At 32.5% G+C, this 15,782-nt stretch overlaps 2 protein-coding genes across 2 annotated transcripts; both read right to left on the bottom strand.

The window, feature by feature from the left end:
• Positions 1-7,510: 7,510 nt before the first annotated feature.
• On the bottom strand, positions 7,511-8,035 carry LOC113557753 (zinc finger BED domain-containing protein 5-like). Its single transcript, XM_026963307.1, has one exon. The coding sequence runs from the start codon at positions 8,033-8,035 to the stop codon at positions 7,511-7,513; it is 525 nt and encodes a 174-aa protein (XP_026819108.1).
• A 739-nt stretch (positions 8,036-8,774) lies between these two features.
• On the bottom strand, positions 8,775-9,338 carry LOC113557752 (protein FAM200B-like). Its single transcript, XM_026963306.1, has one exon. It carries the CDS (start codon positions 9,336-9,338, stop codon positions 8,775-8,777), a length of 564 nt encoding a protein of 187 aa, XP_026819107.1.
• Positions 9,339-15,782: the final 6,444 nt, after the last annotated feature.

Here is a 15,782-nt window from a genome sequence, read left to right as displayed (position 1 = left end):
ATTTCTTCAAGACACTGAATAACAGAAGAAAAGTTTTTTTCTACAGCTGTAACAGCTTCCGTACGACATGCCCATCTAGTTGTTGAAAGTGTTTTGAGAGTTTTCAATCTGGAATTTGTTTCATTAACAATTTTTTCAAAAACAGCATGTAGGTTTTTTTGTCATTTTGAAGATGATATCTTTGCCATCTAGAGCGAGCTCGGCGTTTTTCAGCTAGTAGTTATATGATTAGGAAGCTGTTTATTCGATTTTTGTGGGGTTGGATTACCTGGGGATGAGTCGAGAGCTGCATTTTTGATGACGGTGGAGAGTGTTTGGACTGCATTGTCAATATCTAAGGTTGTTTTCAGAGGTATGGTAAGCTTAATGTTGTTTTCGATGATTTTTGAAAAAATTTTCCAATTAGTTTGACCAGGCGTAAGAGTTGGGTGGGTTTTTCTGATTATTGAAACATCGTTTAGGGTTAGGATGACTGGAGAGTGATCAGAGGAGAGATCTAGAGAGTTGGTTATGTTGTGTTTGATATAATTTGGGAGAGTTGTGACGAAAAAATCAAGGATATCCGGATGTCTGTTATTGTGCGAAGGCCAATATGTAGGGTTAGGGGGGGAGAGAACTTTTAGTTTTTTGTTTGATATGGAGTTATGTAATATGCGGCCTCTGGTGTTTATTACTCTTGAACCCCAAAGGGAATGTTTGCAGTTAAAATCACCCCCAACAAGAAAGTTGTTTCCAAGAGAATTAAAAAATTGAGTAAAAATATTAGTATTTAATTTTTGATTAGGTGGACAATATATGGATGATATAGTAAGTAGAATATTGTTAAGCACTAATGTAATATTAGTGGCTTGTAGACTAGGAGTTTGGTAGAATGGCATAATCGAGTGTTTGATTATAGATTTAATTAATATTGCAGAACCAGCATGAGCGGTACCATCAGGGTGATCGCAGTGGTAGGTTTCGTAGCCAGGAATTTTGAAGGATGAGTTAGTAGTTAGATGAGATTCGGATATAAGAAGTATATCTATAGAGTTATATAAAATGAAATTTTTAAGTTCGTTTTTTTGGTGGATAAGTCCATTTGAGTTCCAAAGGAGTATTGAGATAGGATGATTAATATTGTTACGTCTATTTGGCATTGTTAGAAGTAATGAGCTTGTCTATGACAGTGGTTAAAAGAGAGATTAGGGGGGTGATCAGGGACTTTAGATCGTCGATAAAGGATGATAGTTTTATGGAGAATTGGTCTGCATTCACCTCACTGGAGGCGTTAGGGTGATTTGCGGTAGCCTTATTTTTTTTGGTAGTCTGAGAATATGACATAGAAGGGAAACAGTTAGAATTTGAAGTAGTGTTTACATTATTTAAAATATTGTTGTTACCAGACATGTAATTGTTACGTGTGAGATTGGAGTTATCTTGAGCTGGATGGTTTTTGGTTCTTGCGAGTTGGTTAGCTTGAACAGATTTGTGGACTGGGCAGCCTCTGTAGTTTGCTGGATGGGGACCGTTGCAGAGAGCGCATTTTGCTGGCAGATCTTTAGATTTCTGGCAGATGTTTGAGAGATGAGGTTCGCCGCAACGAACACATTTTGGTGGGTGGTTGCAATAGGATTTCATGTGACCATAGTTTTGGCAGCGAAGACATTGAACTGGCTGGTGGCTTATACGAGGTTCTTCTATTTTAATTTTTAAATGACATAGAAAGTCGATTTTGAAAATGTCTTTATTATTGATATTAGGTTCAAGGTCGATGAAGAAAAGTGGGAGAGGAAGTTTGGTGTTACGTTGTAAAACATTGGTTATGTTTCTTGGATTATGGCCGAGAGAAATAAGTTCATTTTTTATATCGACTAGTGGAGTTGTGTAATGTAGATTTCTAATTACAACTCTGAATGGTTTTTCTTCTTTGAGTTGATACGTATGGTAGTGTGCGTTGTTAGACTGTAGAAATCTAATAATGGTTCTGTACGAATCGACTGTGCTAGTGGTAAGTTTAACGCCATTAATCGAACTTTTACACGAGAATTCATCATTTTTCGTTATTTCTTTGATTTGTGTACAGAAGGATGCAAAGTCGTTAACTGTATGAATAAAGATAGGCGGAGGCGGTTTGGTTTCGATTATATTAGGATCATTGTCCAGATCTAAATCCATGGAGGAGTTTAGGTGAGCCTAGTCGGCGGTTTCGTGCGTCACATTTGACGAAAGTGGTGAATAACGATTTTTAGATACATAAGTAGCTTGTTTTTTTTGATGATTATTTGAAGATGATTGGGAAGGGGAGAAGAGACGTTTGTAATTGGTAGGAGAGCTGAATCCATCGGAGTCGGGTGTAGTCGGCGTCTTCGGGGTTTTATTTGGCACGCTCTGTATGCGAGCCTTAGATATAATTAAAGGCGGGACAGTATTATTTTTTTTCATAATGAGTTTATTATTGGTATTATCGAATAACTGATAGTGGAGTTGCGTAATAGGTGATTAGTGGGCCGACCGAGCGGGCCGCCGTACACGTCCTATAGCTGTTTGCTGGTTAGTATTAGTTAATGAAGTTACCAAAAACTGTGACGGTGTCCAGAACCGATGAGGAGGTGCTGTATGTGGCTCGTTAGATGCACGGTACTTAGACGAAGAAGTACGTTTTTTAAGTGAGGAAATTGAACTATTATTTTTGCACGTATAAGAAGAAAAGAAATAAAGTAACGGAGTACGATGTTTCATTGTCGACTGTTTAACGTACACACATGTATATTTATAATCAGAATTAGAATGCTAAATTATAATTGATCTGTATTATTATAACAATAACATGATTAAAATTAAAATTAATTTTCAAAAATGTGTTATTAATTTATACTAGTTTTGTATTTGGTATTTAATAAATAAATAATAATTTATTGGTAATAAGAAAATATATGAAACATTTAATTTTTGTTTAAGCTATATAATTAGTAATTTAATGTAACATATAGTATTACTAAAATACTGTAGGACAAAAGTAAAAAAAATTATTGATAGGTCAGATAATTAGATTGTTTTAAAAATTGTATCTTTTTTTATCTATTTAAAAAAAATATTTAGGAATCTAATACGAATACTGTTATACACATATAGTTGTAAAAATCATTGCTTGTGACTAAAAACTGTAATATATGTACATTTAGGTGTCACTTAAGTTGTTTTATATTGTTTAAATATCTGTGTAAAACATTTAAAACCTGTTTAAAATAGTATATAAAAAAAAATCATCGTTTTAATTGAAAAAGACGTTTGTTTGGTTTTATTTATAATCCTGCTGCAACGGTTCAATGGTGAGAGCGTTCATGGTGCATGGGCATCAAATATACCAAAATTATATATTAGATGTATTAGTTTGATACTTTATATTACTATTCCTTTAAATATTAAATTGTATACGATTTCGAAAATAATATTATGTTCGTTATATCTGTTATAAATGTTTTATCTGTCCTTTATATTTTTAAAAAGATTTCATAGATTTTCGAATTTAACATAAAATAATGCATATTTGCAAGATACAAATGTTGAAACAAGTAGTGCTTCTAGTTAGGTAAAAATAATTAAAATTCAGTTACTCGGTTTTTAACTTTATATTATAAGGTTTTATTATTTTCGGCGAGACATTAAAATCGTCGCAGTTAAATTCATCGATAACACTCTTGGTGCATTGTCCACCCAACATAATACTATCTGAATCTATTGAATTCCTAAAACCTGTCGTCTGGTGCCAACGCCCAAGAAGTACGCTTTTTAAAATATCTATAACACAATATACCATATGGAATTCATTGCCAACAATGGAATACATCAATGTTTTTGTTGAACAGAAAAGAAACCACGTCAAAATACCAATGCAAAAAAAAGGAAAAAAGTAAAATTAAAAGAAGCCATAAATAATTGTAAACATTGTATTTAATAAACAATTCATATGAAAAATATTCATAATAACAAGGTTTTGAATTCAGCATACAACATGCACATTTGCAGGATAAACATTTTTAAACAAAAAGTACTTCTAGTTAAGTAGAAATCTTTTTTTCTTTTTTTTATTAATGGCGATAATTGGAAATTTACAATCTATACATTATATACAATAAGTAAATATGATGTGGTATAAAAACGGTTTTAAATAACTTAAAGGAATATTCGCAGTCATCTTTTACAATGATTTAAGGTAAAATTTATGAATAATATGAGTATTTTAAAAGTTAAAAAGATCTCAGTTAAGTAGAAATATATAAAATTCAGTCACTTGGTTTAAGACTTTATGTTATTAGGTTTAGTGGTTTTTGGTGAGACAGTAAAATTGTCACATTTTTTCATCGATAATCCCTTAAGAGAAATCTTTATTTGTGCATACATAATTTATTGTTAGGATGATCATTCTACGTGACCTCGAACGAAAAATCAGTACATATTATACTCGATTTGACGTGTAATATAAAAGAAAAGATATCGATTTTTAGTGTATTGTCCATCCAACACAATACTATCCGAATTTATTGTATTCGTAAAACCTGCCGTCTGCCGCCAACACACATTAGGTACGCTTTCTAAAATACCCGTAACACAATATAACATAATATGGATTTCATTACCAACACGAGTACATATTTTTGTCAAATATATGAAAAAAAAGTAAAAATCAAAAGAAATCATGGCGACAAATTAAATTTTTTTTTATCAATCAAGATTGGAAACTTTCAGATGGTACTAATACTAAAATTATAGGTAACTTAATACTAAGTAATTTGTTATATTTTATTTTACGTACATAATATAATAATTAAAAAATGAATTTTAAACATATTATACACAGTATTATATATTTATATGTACAATTTTTAATAAATGTGTTTATCACACATATTCCAATTATATTTGACGTTAATAAAATTATATGTTGTGCCATTAATCCGTAATCGGATACTCTTAGCTCACGCATTGTCTCGATGAGAGTAGCTACGAGAGTACTAAAATAATTACTAAATGACAGTGACGATTTTTGCTTATATGCGGTGGTGTGAAACTACAACAGACGTAAATGTATAAGTAACAAAAAAAAAATCTAATAATGTGTATATTTATTATCGTTAATTTGGCCACACAAGTCATATAGTATTAAACACTAATAATAATAATTGTCAGTACGTGTTTGGACACCGTTGAAACCACACGTGTATTAACTATCGCGCTCCGTATTTTATAGCTCCCGATAGCAGTATAGTGTTACGTAACAATTGGACCGTTGCGTCGCCGTTTATCGGTAATGTATAATCAGTAGTTTAAAATATACTACAATATCATTTTATTGGTATAACGCGGCGTAAACCATTAAAATGGGCGATAAATCGTCCACAAAACCCACACACAATTATTCAAGACGCTCAACATCGAACGTAGTGTCGAAAATAACCCCTAACAAACTTACATCAAATTCACCAAAAATTACTAATCATGCCAACCCAAATACAAAAAACACCACAATACAACATACTTCAACCACCAACAATACCAATCATACAAACGAAAATCCCACGCATAAAACGTTTGCTGAAACTACAGCAAATCTAATCTTTCCAAAAAAAAACCAAGCCATCATATTTAACACAATTGACGGTATTCCGCAAATTGAATACCTTAAAGCGTTTAGCCTGATTACAAATCCTTCAAACATAAAATACGCCTCAAGAATATCAAACAATCGTTTTTGCGTATATTTTTCCCACTCCAATATAGTTAATGATATCATTAATAGCCACCCGACAATCACAGTTGAAAACCATAACATTGATATACGAAGATTAGAAAACCAAGCAAAACGTATTATCATCTCCAACGTATCGCCAATTATTCCACACACATATATCAGCGACGCATTAAACCTTATAGGTATCAATACACTCACTCCTATCACTTTTTTAAAAGCCGGATTCTCCACAGAAGAACTATCACACATAATTAGTTTTAGGAGACAAACCTACATTAAATTTGAAGATATACCAAAACTACCTGGCTCAATACCAATACACTTCGAAGATACCGACTATCGCATTTTCCTTACTGATGACATTCTCACGTGCTATTTGTGCAAACGCACAGGCCATACATCTGCTCACTGTAAAAACACGACAGAACATAGTAAAAATCCTCTTCCAAATCAAGGCGCCGATATCCCCCCTCAATCAGAATCAGATGTCACACATCTGTCCCATCAAACAAATATAATCACTAAAAATAACAGCGAAACCTCGTGTACTGAAGAGAACCTCAACACAGATGTAGAATCGAAACATATTCCAACGACACAAAAATCAAACCTCAATCCAGCTACAACAAGCAATGAACCTCAACAAACAAACCTCTACACGGACTCTTTTCAAGATGATATTTCCCCCACTACCACACCAACTATTCAAATTAAAAGACCAATTTCCACCACATCATCCTTAAAATCTCCTACCCAAATTAATTTTCCCTCTCCTCCTTCCCCCTCAAACTCCGAAAAAACAAAATCCCAAAAAAAAAACCTAAATTACGCTCACGATCAAACTCATCATCTAGACTTGGCGAAAATAGAGATGAAGCATTTAACTCTATCGAAAATTATTTTTCCAATAACCAAAACCCACCAATAAATTTTCTCATATTTAAATATATACTCGAACAATCTACTGTTAAACATATTAATATCCACGCACTTTGTGACCAAAATAACATTGATCTAAAGTCCTTAATAAATCTAGTCGAAGAAATTCGCCCCGAAGTAAAAGAAAGATCAATGAAATCTCGTCTAACGAAATTCGCCCATTTACTTTTTCAAGTACTCCCTCCTCAAGACACACAAACAACTCTTTCATAACAAAAACCATATCTCAAAAACCTACTGCAAATAATATGGACCAAATAATTCAATGGAACATCAATGGTCTCCCTAAACATCTCACCGACATCCAACGTGCTAAATATAATATCCTACCAATAGTTTTTTGCTTTCAAGAAACCAACTTAAAACCTAATCAAGATTTTCCCATACGTGGATATGATGGGTATTACAAAAACCGTCAAAACACTGCTCGCGCTAGTGGCGGCGTGGCTACCTACGTTACAAACCATATCAACAGTAAAGAAATCCAAATCCAGTCTCCTCTAGAAGTAATAGCTATTATTAATCAACTCAAAAACCCAATATGTATATGCAATATATATATACCCGACAGCACCCCTCTACTTCTTCACGACCTTAACCAAATCATTCAACAACTGCCTAAACCAGTGGTTGTCAACCTTTTTGGGTCCACGGCTCCTTTTGATTTTGAAATAAAATATACGGCTCCCATACGAACATTTAAAATAAACAAATTTACATTACTTATAATAATTTTAATCTAACTTTATTTAATGATAAACATGTAATTAGGTATTAATAATAGGAAACATTTTTTTACATACAATTAAAAAATTAATACATTAATAATAATTTTAATTTTTAATGGGACGGCTGTGCTTGTTTTTGTTGCATTAAATCATCAAATCGTGGGGTAAATTTTGATAGTGCGATTCTCATTTCCTTTTCGGTATTTAGTTTTCCTCTGTATTTACTTTTGATAACTGCTAAGGCCGAAAAACCCGTTTCACATAAGTATGAAGAAGCAAATGGAATTAAAGTCCTGATAGCCTTATTGGCTACGATCGGATATTGCTTCTTCATAGCTATCCAAAATTCTGGTAAAGATAATGATACAAATTTGGATTTTGATACTGAATCTGAGTACAAGTCTATCAGTTGTTCTTGTTCAGTAATTGTTAATTCTGACGGTAGATCAGTAGTAAAAGGATCTTTAATCCAATTTCGTTGTTGATCGTCCTCGGGAAAATAATTTTGGAAGTGAACAATAAGTTGTGATAAGTGTTCCATGAATACTAATTTGATAGATTCTATCAAGTTTAAATTATTTTCATGAAGGAACATATACAATGTGGGAAAACAGTCATTTAAAGCACCTTCATCCATTTTATTCTTCCACAAGACTAATTTTCTTTTAAAAGAAGTAATTTTTTCAGTTAACTGCAAAATGTGGGTCTCATTACCTTGTAAAGATACATTTAATACATTGAGTTTTTCAAAAATATCACATAAGTATGATAATTTTATTAAAAAGACTTCATTTTCAAATTTTTCAAAATATTTTTTTTGTTCAAGAAGAAAACAATGTAGTTCTTTTCGAAGTTCAAATACTCTTTTCAACACGTTTCCTCGTGAAAGCCAACGGGAGTTGCAATAATACAAAAGTGAGGTATGCTCAGCTCCCATGTCTTCACACATTTTTTTAAAACACCGGGACTTTATAGGTCGAGTTTTGATGAAATTAACTATTTCAATAACAGACAGCAAGACTTCATTAAGACTTGGACTAATAATTTTTGAAGCGAGAGCTTCTCTGTGAATAATACAGTGCGTCCATACAGCGTTAGGGGCTTTTTTTTTAACGAGTGCTTGTAAACCATTATAACAACCTGCCATAGAGCGAGCTCCATCGGTGCAAACACCAAAACATCTGTCCCAAACAATGTTGTTTTCAATTATGAAAGAATCTAATATATTAAATAAATCTGCTGCTTTTGTTTCACCAACAATAGTTTTACAAAAAAGTAAATCTTCATGAAACACGTCATTTACTACGAACCTTACATAACAAATAAGATGGGCATCATTATGGCTGTCAGTTGCTTCATCCAGTTGAATGGCGAAGTCATCCTATTAGTTTTTCAATTAATTGATCATTGATGTCTTCAGCCATATCTTGTATTCTACGACTAATAGTATTATCTGATAATGGCACATTTTGAAGTTGTTTAGCAGCAGCATCCCCAATCATAATAGACACCATATCCATAGCGGCTGGTAAAATTAGATTTTCTGCGATAGTATGAGGTTTTTTACTCTTTGCTATTCGCCAAGCTACTTTATAGGAAGAAAGTAGTGCTTTAGAAGGAATTGTAGCTTGTTTTGTAAAAATATGTTTTTGTTGAGCCATAGCTTTTAATTTTGATATGAAATAATCACGTGGTTTGTTCACCAAATTTCCATGAACTGTCTCCAAATGGCGTTTCATTTTATTTGGAAGCATACTTTCTACAGCCATTACTTTCAAACAAACAACACACTGGGGATGTTCTACGTTTGCAACAACAGTGATAGTAAATCCGAAATTCAAATAACTATCATCATATTTTCTGATTTTTTGTTTCTTTTCAATATATGAAATTACTTCTGGATTATCACGTTTTCTACTAGAATTCAAAAACTTATCCATAGTTATAACTACTATTATTACAGAAAAAATACACAACAAATAACACAGAACAAAAAAAGATCGTAATAAATATCGGTCGATATACGTAGCCGTAGCGCATATAACACACTGAATACAAAACAGACAGGCGACAGCGGTGTGCGTTTTACAACTGATAGATTATATTAGAGGCAAATCATTAAGTACCTACCTAATTGTAAATAGTAATCGAAATATGCTATTACTCGATATCGCAAACACGGTTATCGACGGTTATCTCACACATGCAACATGTAATATGTATTGGTGCGCCGAAATTTTATTTTTAGTTTCTATTGCGAACGCGGCTCCCTTGATAATAACCGGCGACGCCCCTGGGAGCCGCGACGCACAGGTTGAAAACCCCTGGCCTAAACCTTTCCTTCTCCTAGGGGACTTCAACAGTCGCAATTTATTGTGAGGTTCAAACCATACTGACCCTAGAGGAAAAACAATTGAAACCTTTCTAGAAAATGACCAACTAATTCTACTCAATACCGGAGAATACACTAGACACGACTCAACAAACAAATCGTTTTCCACCATTGACTTATCAATAACCAGTAGCACACTTGCACCACAAATTGAATGGCAAGTCCTCAACGAATACAACTGTAGTGATCATTGGCCCATATCTATAACCCTACTGGACCAAATGCCAAAAACATCGACATACACACATTGGAACCTAAAAAAACCCAACTGGGAACTTTATCAAGATCTCATTAATCAAAATTTATTAGAAAATCCTATACAAATTGATACTAAATCCCAACTTAGCCAAACACAAATAAATTCCATAATAACTCAGTTCTCAACAATTATACTAGACGCCGCAAATATAAGCATTGGAAAAATAAACACAACTCACAGAAGGAAAATAGTACCATGGTGGAACGAAGAATGTAAAGATGCAATTAAAAAATACAAAAAATGTCTCAACAAATTTAAAAAAACAAGACTACCCGCAGATCACATAAATCTTAAAAAAACTCGAGCAGAATCTAGATTTATAATAAAAAAATACAAAACGGAATCCTGGCAAAAGTACACAAATTCAATTACCCCCAACACTTGTTCAACAAAAATATGGAAAAAAATTAAAGCAATAAAAGGACTGACTCACCAACCTCTTCCACCTATTATTAAACTAAATGATACACATCTTTCGTCTCCAACAGACATAAGTGACGCCTTCGCACAATCCTTCACGAAAAATAGCTGTGATTCAAATTTTGATCCAGACTTTACACATTACAAACATAACTTCGAAAATGAAATCATTAATGAACTCAATAACAACTTCCACCACCAAGACAATCATCTCAATATCCCCTTCAATGAAAAAGAATTACACAACGCCATGTTAAACTGCAAAAGCAAAAGTCCTGGGCCCGACGATATACCTTATTCGTTCATACAAAATATTTCCTCCAATGGTATAACCCAACTTCTAAAAATATACAATGCCATCTGGAATAACGGCATTTTCCCTGATCAGTGGCGTAACGCAATAGTTATCCCTATCCCAAAACCTAACAAAAACAAATTTAATTTAGTCAATTATCGCCCAATATCACTTATAAACACAATAGGAAAAATAATGGAAAAAATTGTAAATAAACGCCTTATTTGGCACTTGGAGACAACCAACTTTTTCACCGAAGAACAATGTGGCTTCCGCCGAAACCATTGCACAATAGACACCCTCGTAAAACTACACACCGACATAAGCAATGCAAAAAACAGCAAACAACACCTGTGTCTTATTGCTCTAGATATTGGAAAAGCCTACGACATGACATGGCGAAACCGAATCCTTAAAATAATCCAAAGAGCAAATATCAATGGTAAAATGTTTCTTTTTTTGAGAAATTTCTTAAGCAATCGTACAATACAGGTCAAAGCACATAATGAAGTCTCTGAAATCTACCCTACTGAAAATGGTATTCCACAAGGATCAGTAATAAGCGTTACAATGTTTCTTATAGCAATAAACGACATCTTCTGCAAAATACCTAACCCCACAAAACATATTATGTTTGCTGACGACTGCTATATTTATTGTAATGGAAATAACATAGAAACTACATTAAAGATCTTACAATCATCATTACATACCCTTCAAAATTGGTCCAAAGAAACTGGCTTTAAATTTTCCCCCACCAAAAGTCAATGTATCATCTTCAATCATAAACCCAAAATAAACCAACTCCTATCCTTATATAACACACCAATACCTATATACAAAACCATTAAAATATTGGGAGTAATTTTTGATGACAATCTTAAATGGACAACACATTTAAAACAACTTAAAAACTCCTGCAAAAATAAAATTAATTTAATCAAAACTTTATCCCACCACACTTGGGGAGCAAACCAGAAGTCGCTACTCACCATATACAAAACCCTTATATTATCCAAAATCAAATATGGCTCACAAATATACAATTCAGCTAAACCCAACCTCCTCAAGATACTGGACCCGATTCACAATGAAGGAATCCGACTGACAATCGGAGCCTTCAGGACAAGCCCAATTGAGAGCATACTTAACTACGCCGGAGAAATCCCGTTACAACTCCAAAGAGACCAAGACACACTAAGATACATCATCAAAAGGAAAAGCACAACCAATCACATTGGACACAAAACCATTTTTAACAACCATATTGTATCACCTATAAACACAGAACACAATAAATCTTCATCGATACGGGACATATTCAACACTTTACAAAAATCAATGAGCATTCACACTTCAGTAGTAAATAAAATTACGTTCCAAGTCTTACCACCCTGGAAATGGGAACTTAAACTAAATACAGAACTTCTTGACTTCAATAAAAACGAAACAAATAATATAATAATCATCTCTCATTTTAAAAATACGATCCAGCAATCATTCTCCAATTTCACAAAAATATACACTGATGCATCTAAATCCGAACATGGAGTAGGTTTTTCCGTAATTAAAGATGACACAATTATCCAACACAAGCTTCCAATAATAACCAGTATTTTTTCTGCTGAAAACTACGCAATCTATGAAGGGGTAAAACTTGCAAACACTCTAGAAACAAATGACATACTTATAATCAGCGACTCCCTTAGCACCTTACTTGCCCTCAAAAACCTATCCACAAAAAATGAAATAACTCTAAATATTCAAACAAAATTAATCGAAACAAATAAAAATATAGAGTTCATGTGGGTACCATCCCACACCGGCATCGCAGGGAATGAAAGAGCTGACAAATATGCTGATCTCGCAACGAAAAATATTCCAAGCCCTACTTTAAATAATATTCCCTCTAATGACATAATAAATTCTATAGATAAAAAAATCCTCTCACTTTGGCAAAACCAATGGAACTCAATACCAGCATCCAATAAACTTAAAAATATCAAAAAAACCATTAAAAGGTGGCATACCCCTCCACATTTCAACAGACGTCAAGACATCGCAATCACCCGCATCAGAATCGGACACTCCTTTCTCACACACTCATATCTTATTAGCAAAGAACCCCAACCAAGATGCGACACATGCAACCAAATTCTCACCATCAAACATATAGTGGAGGATTGCACACTGTACACCTCAACACGCACCGACCTGAACATGCCGCCCAATATAGCAGAAGCACTTGACGAACACCAAACTTCAAAAATCATTGAATTCTTAAATATTACTAATATTATTAAAAAACTGTAAATCCACCATCTCCTAAATGTAACACCTAATTTTAAGTATCTTAATTTTATGTAAAATATTGAAAGGCTAATAACCTTCGTAGTTGAAGCCTTAATTTGTATAATAAATGATAGTATAATATTCCGTTTATATGAGTAAATATTATGTTATATTATTGAATATACAGTATAATATGTTAGTCGCTAAGAACTACTTATTCAAATGTTTTCATTTTCAAAAAATTACCTTTTAAATATTTTTTTTTTTTTATAATCAAATCTATTAACGTAAGGAGATCAAATATTAGGGCGGGACTCTTTTCAGCCAAAATGAAGCTTTCCCTATTCGGCCATTCTAAAATGACCGTTTTCACCTAGTACACTATTTTTGTCACCAATCATATATTCTTCGCGTTTTTTTATGTTAAACTACCAATTTAATATTTATATATAGAATTAAGTAAAAAATATGAAAATAAAAATTATATTATAATTATCAATTTATACAAAAAGAATAAAATTATAGATATATTTTATTTTTATTTTAAATAAAAATACTATGGATAATTTAACATCTATACGCCAATGGACGATAAAAGCGATAAAAGTAATAACTACTAATTAGGTTGTATAGAATATCTATGTAGAAGATTGTTTTGTCGAGGGTTGGCATTCAGCTCTTAACAGGAATATACGGCCAGCTGTGTACCTACAAATTGTAAATTTCTATATTATTATTATTAATTGAACTGAACCGGCATTTTAGTTGGCAATTTATTATACATTATAATTTGATATTTAGCTAAATATAAATAGTATAATATTACCAATTTTATTATTGGTTGTGCCAAACCGGCAATTCAAATTACGAGAATTATATTTTACTTGTTGAACCAAAAGGGCCGTAATAATTGTTATTTTATTGTAATACATATTTGTTATTACCTCTATACATATTTAGTTACCATTTTATTTAGAGATATCTATCCGTTTTAGTAGTTTAAGTACACACACTATCATTCATAGGTTCTGCTCGGCGAACCTGGTCACTTCCTGTTGAGTACTATACACAAATATACACATAATAATATAATATACATTTAGTCGGTTGGTGTGTAGGGTGCGCATAGTATTTTGGTGACCGGGACTTGCGTATTATTAGTTATATACTCCCGACTAGTACAAATAATGTATTAATTTGCATTTGTTATTTGTATATTGTTTGATATTTTTAATATTTATATTATTATATTGGCAATAGTGTTGTTATGACAAATTATTGAATTATATATTTGTATATTAATTTAATATAATTTATAAAATAAAATAAACAAATATACCTATACATATATTTATAAATTTACATTTTATTTTTAATGTTTTAAATTTTAATCTTTTGTCCGTGGAAAATTATTCCGTTCGGGGGAGAAACGCTTAATGAATTGTTGATATCAACACGTGTGGGGGTTGCACAGCGGGGGAAACGTCCTTCGAAACGTTGATTCATTATAGATATCTAACGTTTTTCTCGTATAAATATATAGGTATCATAATCAGTGATGTCATTGTGTGACTAGATTACTAAAATTGTATTACAATCTTTATTCCGTTGTATTATTATATCGTTTATATATATGATGAGATCGAATCTTAAAGCTATTTTTGAAGGCGATAGTGCTTTGTTATTTCTTTAAAGATGCGACAAGACACGGTAGATGTCTACAACTCGATTGTCTTCTTATCCAAACGCATAAGCTATTAAAAATGATAAAAAATAATAAAAAACAAAAAAAAATGTATAAAATAAAATACATTTATAGTTAACTTAAAAATGCAAAAATGCTGATATGTAGTAGGTAAATAATAATAATTACAGTTGAAAGAGAATTAAATATAACTTCGTGTTTTGATCAAATGATTTGCACCGGTCCGTAAGGTGCTCCCCACCTTCTTAGTTTGTAAACTCTGTCAAAAGACACCGCCGCGAGAATTTTTAAAAGGGCACTCGTATAGTTTCTAACCGGTGGGTGGCACTTGTCCGAAAAATAATAAGAATGGTGGGGTAGGTTGTACAGTGGTTATTCAGTGATTCACTTGAGGTGGTATTGCAAGTCGAGGAATATTTTCGTATTTTTTGTCCGAACGCAGCGCACCGAGCAAAGTGCGACGCAAGCATCACTGTAATAATTTTTTTTTTATATTGGTGTCACTGGTAATTGTTGTATCAGATGTGATATCATTTTTCGGACAAATACTCCTGACTCGTTTCTAATAATCAGTATTTAATGTGCAGCATCATGATGGCAATGACAAAAGTTTTAATTTCGATCATCGCAATCATCGTCATCAATGGGGAGGCATTTGAATTGCGTTCCATTATAGATCGACCCAGCGGTAATGATATATAATATTTATTTTTTTACTTATTTAATATTAGATATACAGTAACGACGCGGTAATCATAATCCGACCAGTTTCAAGTGTATAATGTTTAACATTAAGGAAAGAATAACTTTGTTATTAGTTAAAAAAATTTAACCGATTTGCAATTTTCAATTACCTAAATAATTTTATTTCCCATACCAGCGGTTACCAAAATATGCAATACAACACTAATCGTTATGTAGTCCAAAAAATAATTTAAAATGTTCTATTCTTTATTTTATCTAGAAAATGATCATTACTTTTATAAGGGGCGCCATAAGAAAAATTCCGTTCCAAAAGAGC

This window comes from Rhopalosiphum maidis, chromosome 3, assembly GCF_003676215.2.
Source record: "Rhopalosiphum maidis isolate BTI-1 chromosome 3, ASM367621v3, whole genome shotgun sequence".
In the NCBI taxonomy this organism is placed as follows: domain Eukaryota; kingdom Metazoa; phylum Arthropoda; class Insecta; order Hemiptera; family Aphididae; genus Rhopalosiphum; species Rhopalosiphum maidis.
Note: the sequence above shows the minus strand (reverse complement) of the source record. Positions and strands in the feature narration are given on the sequence as shown.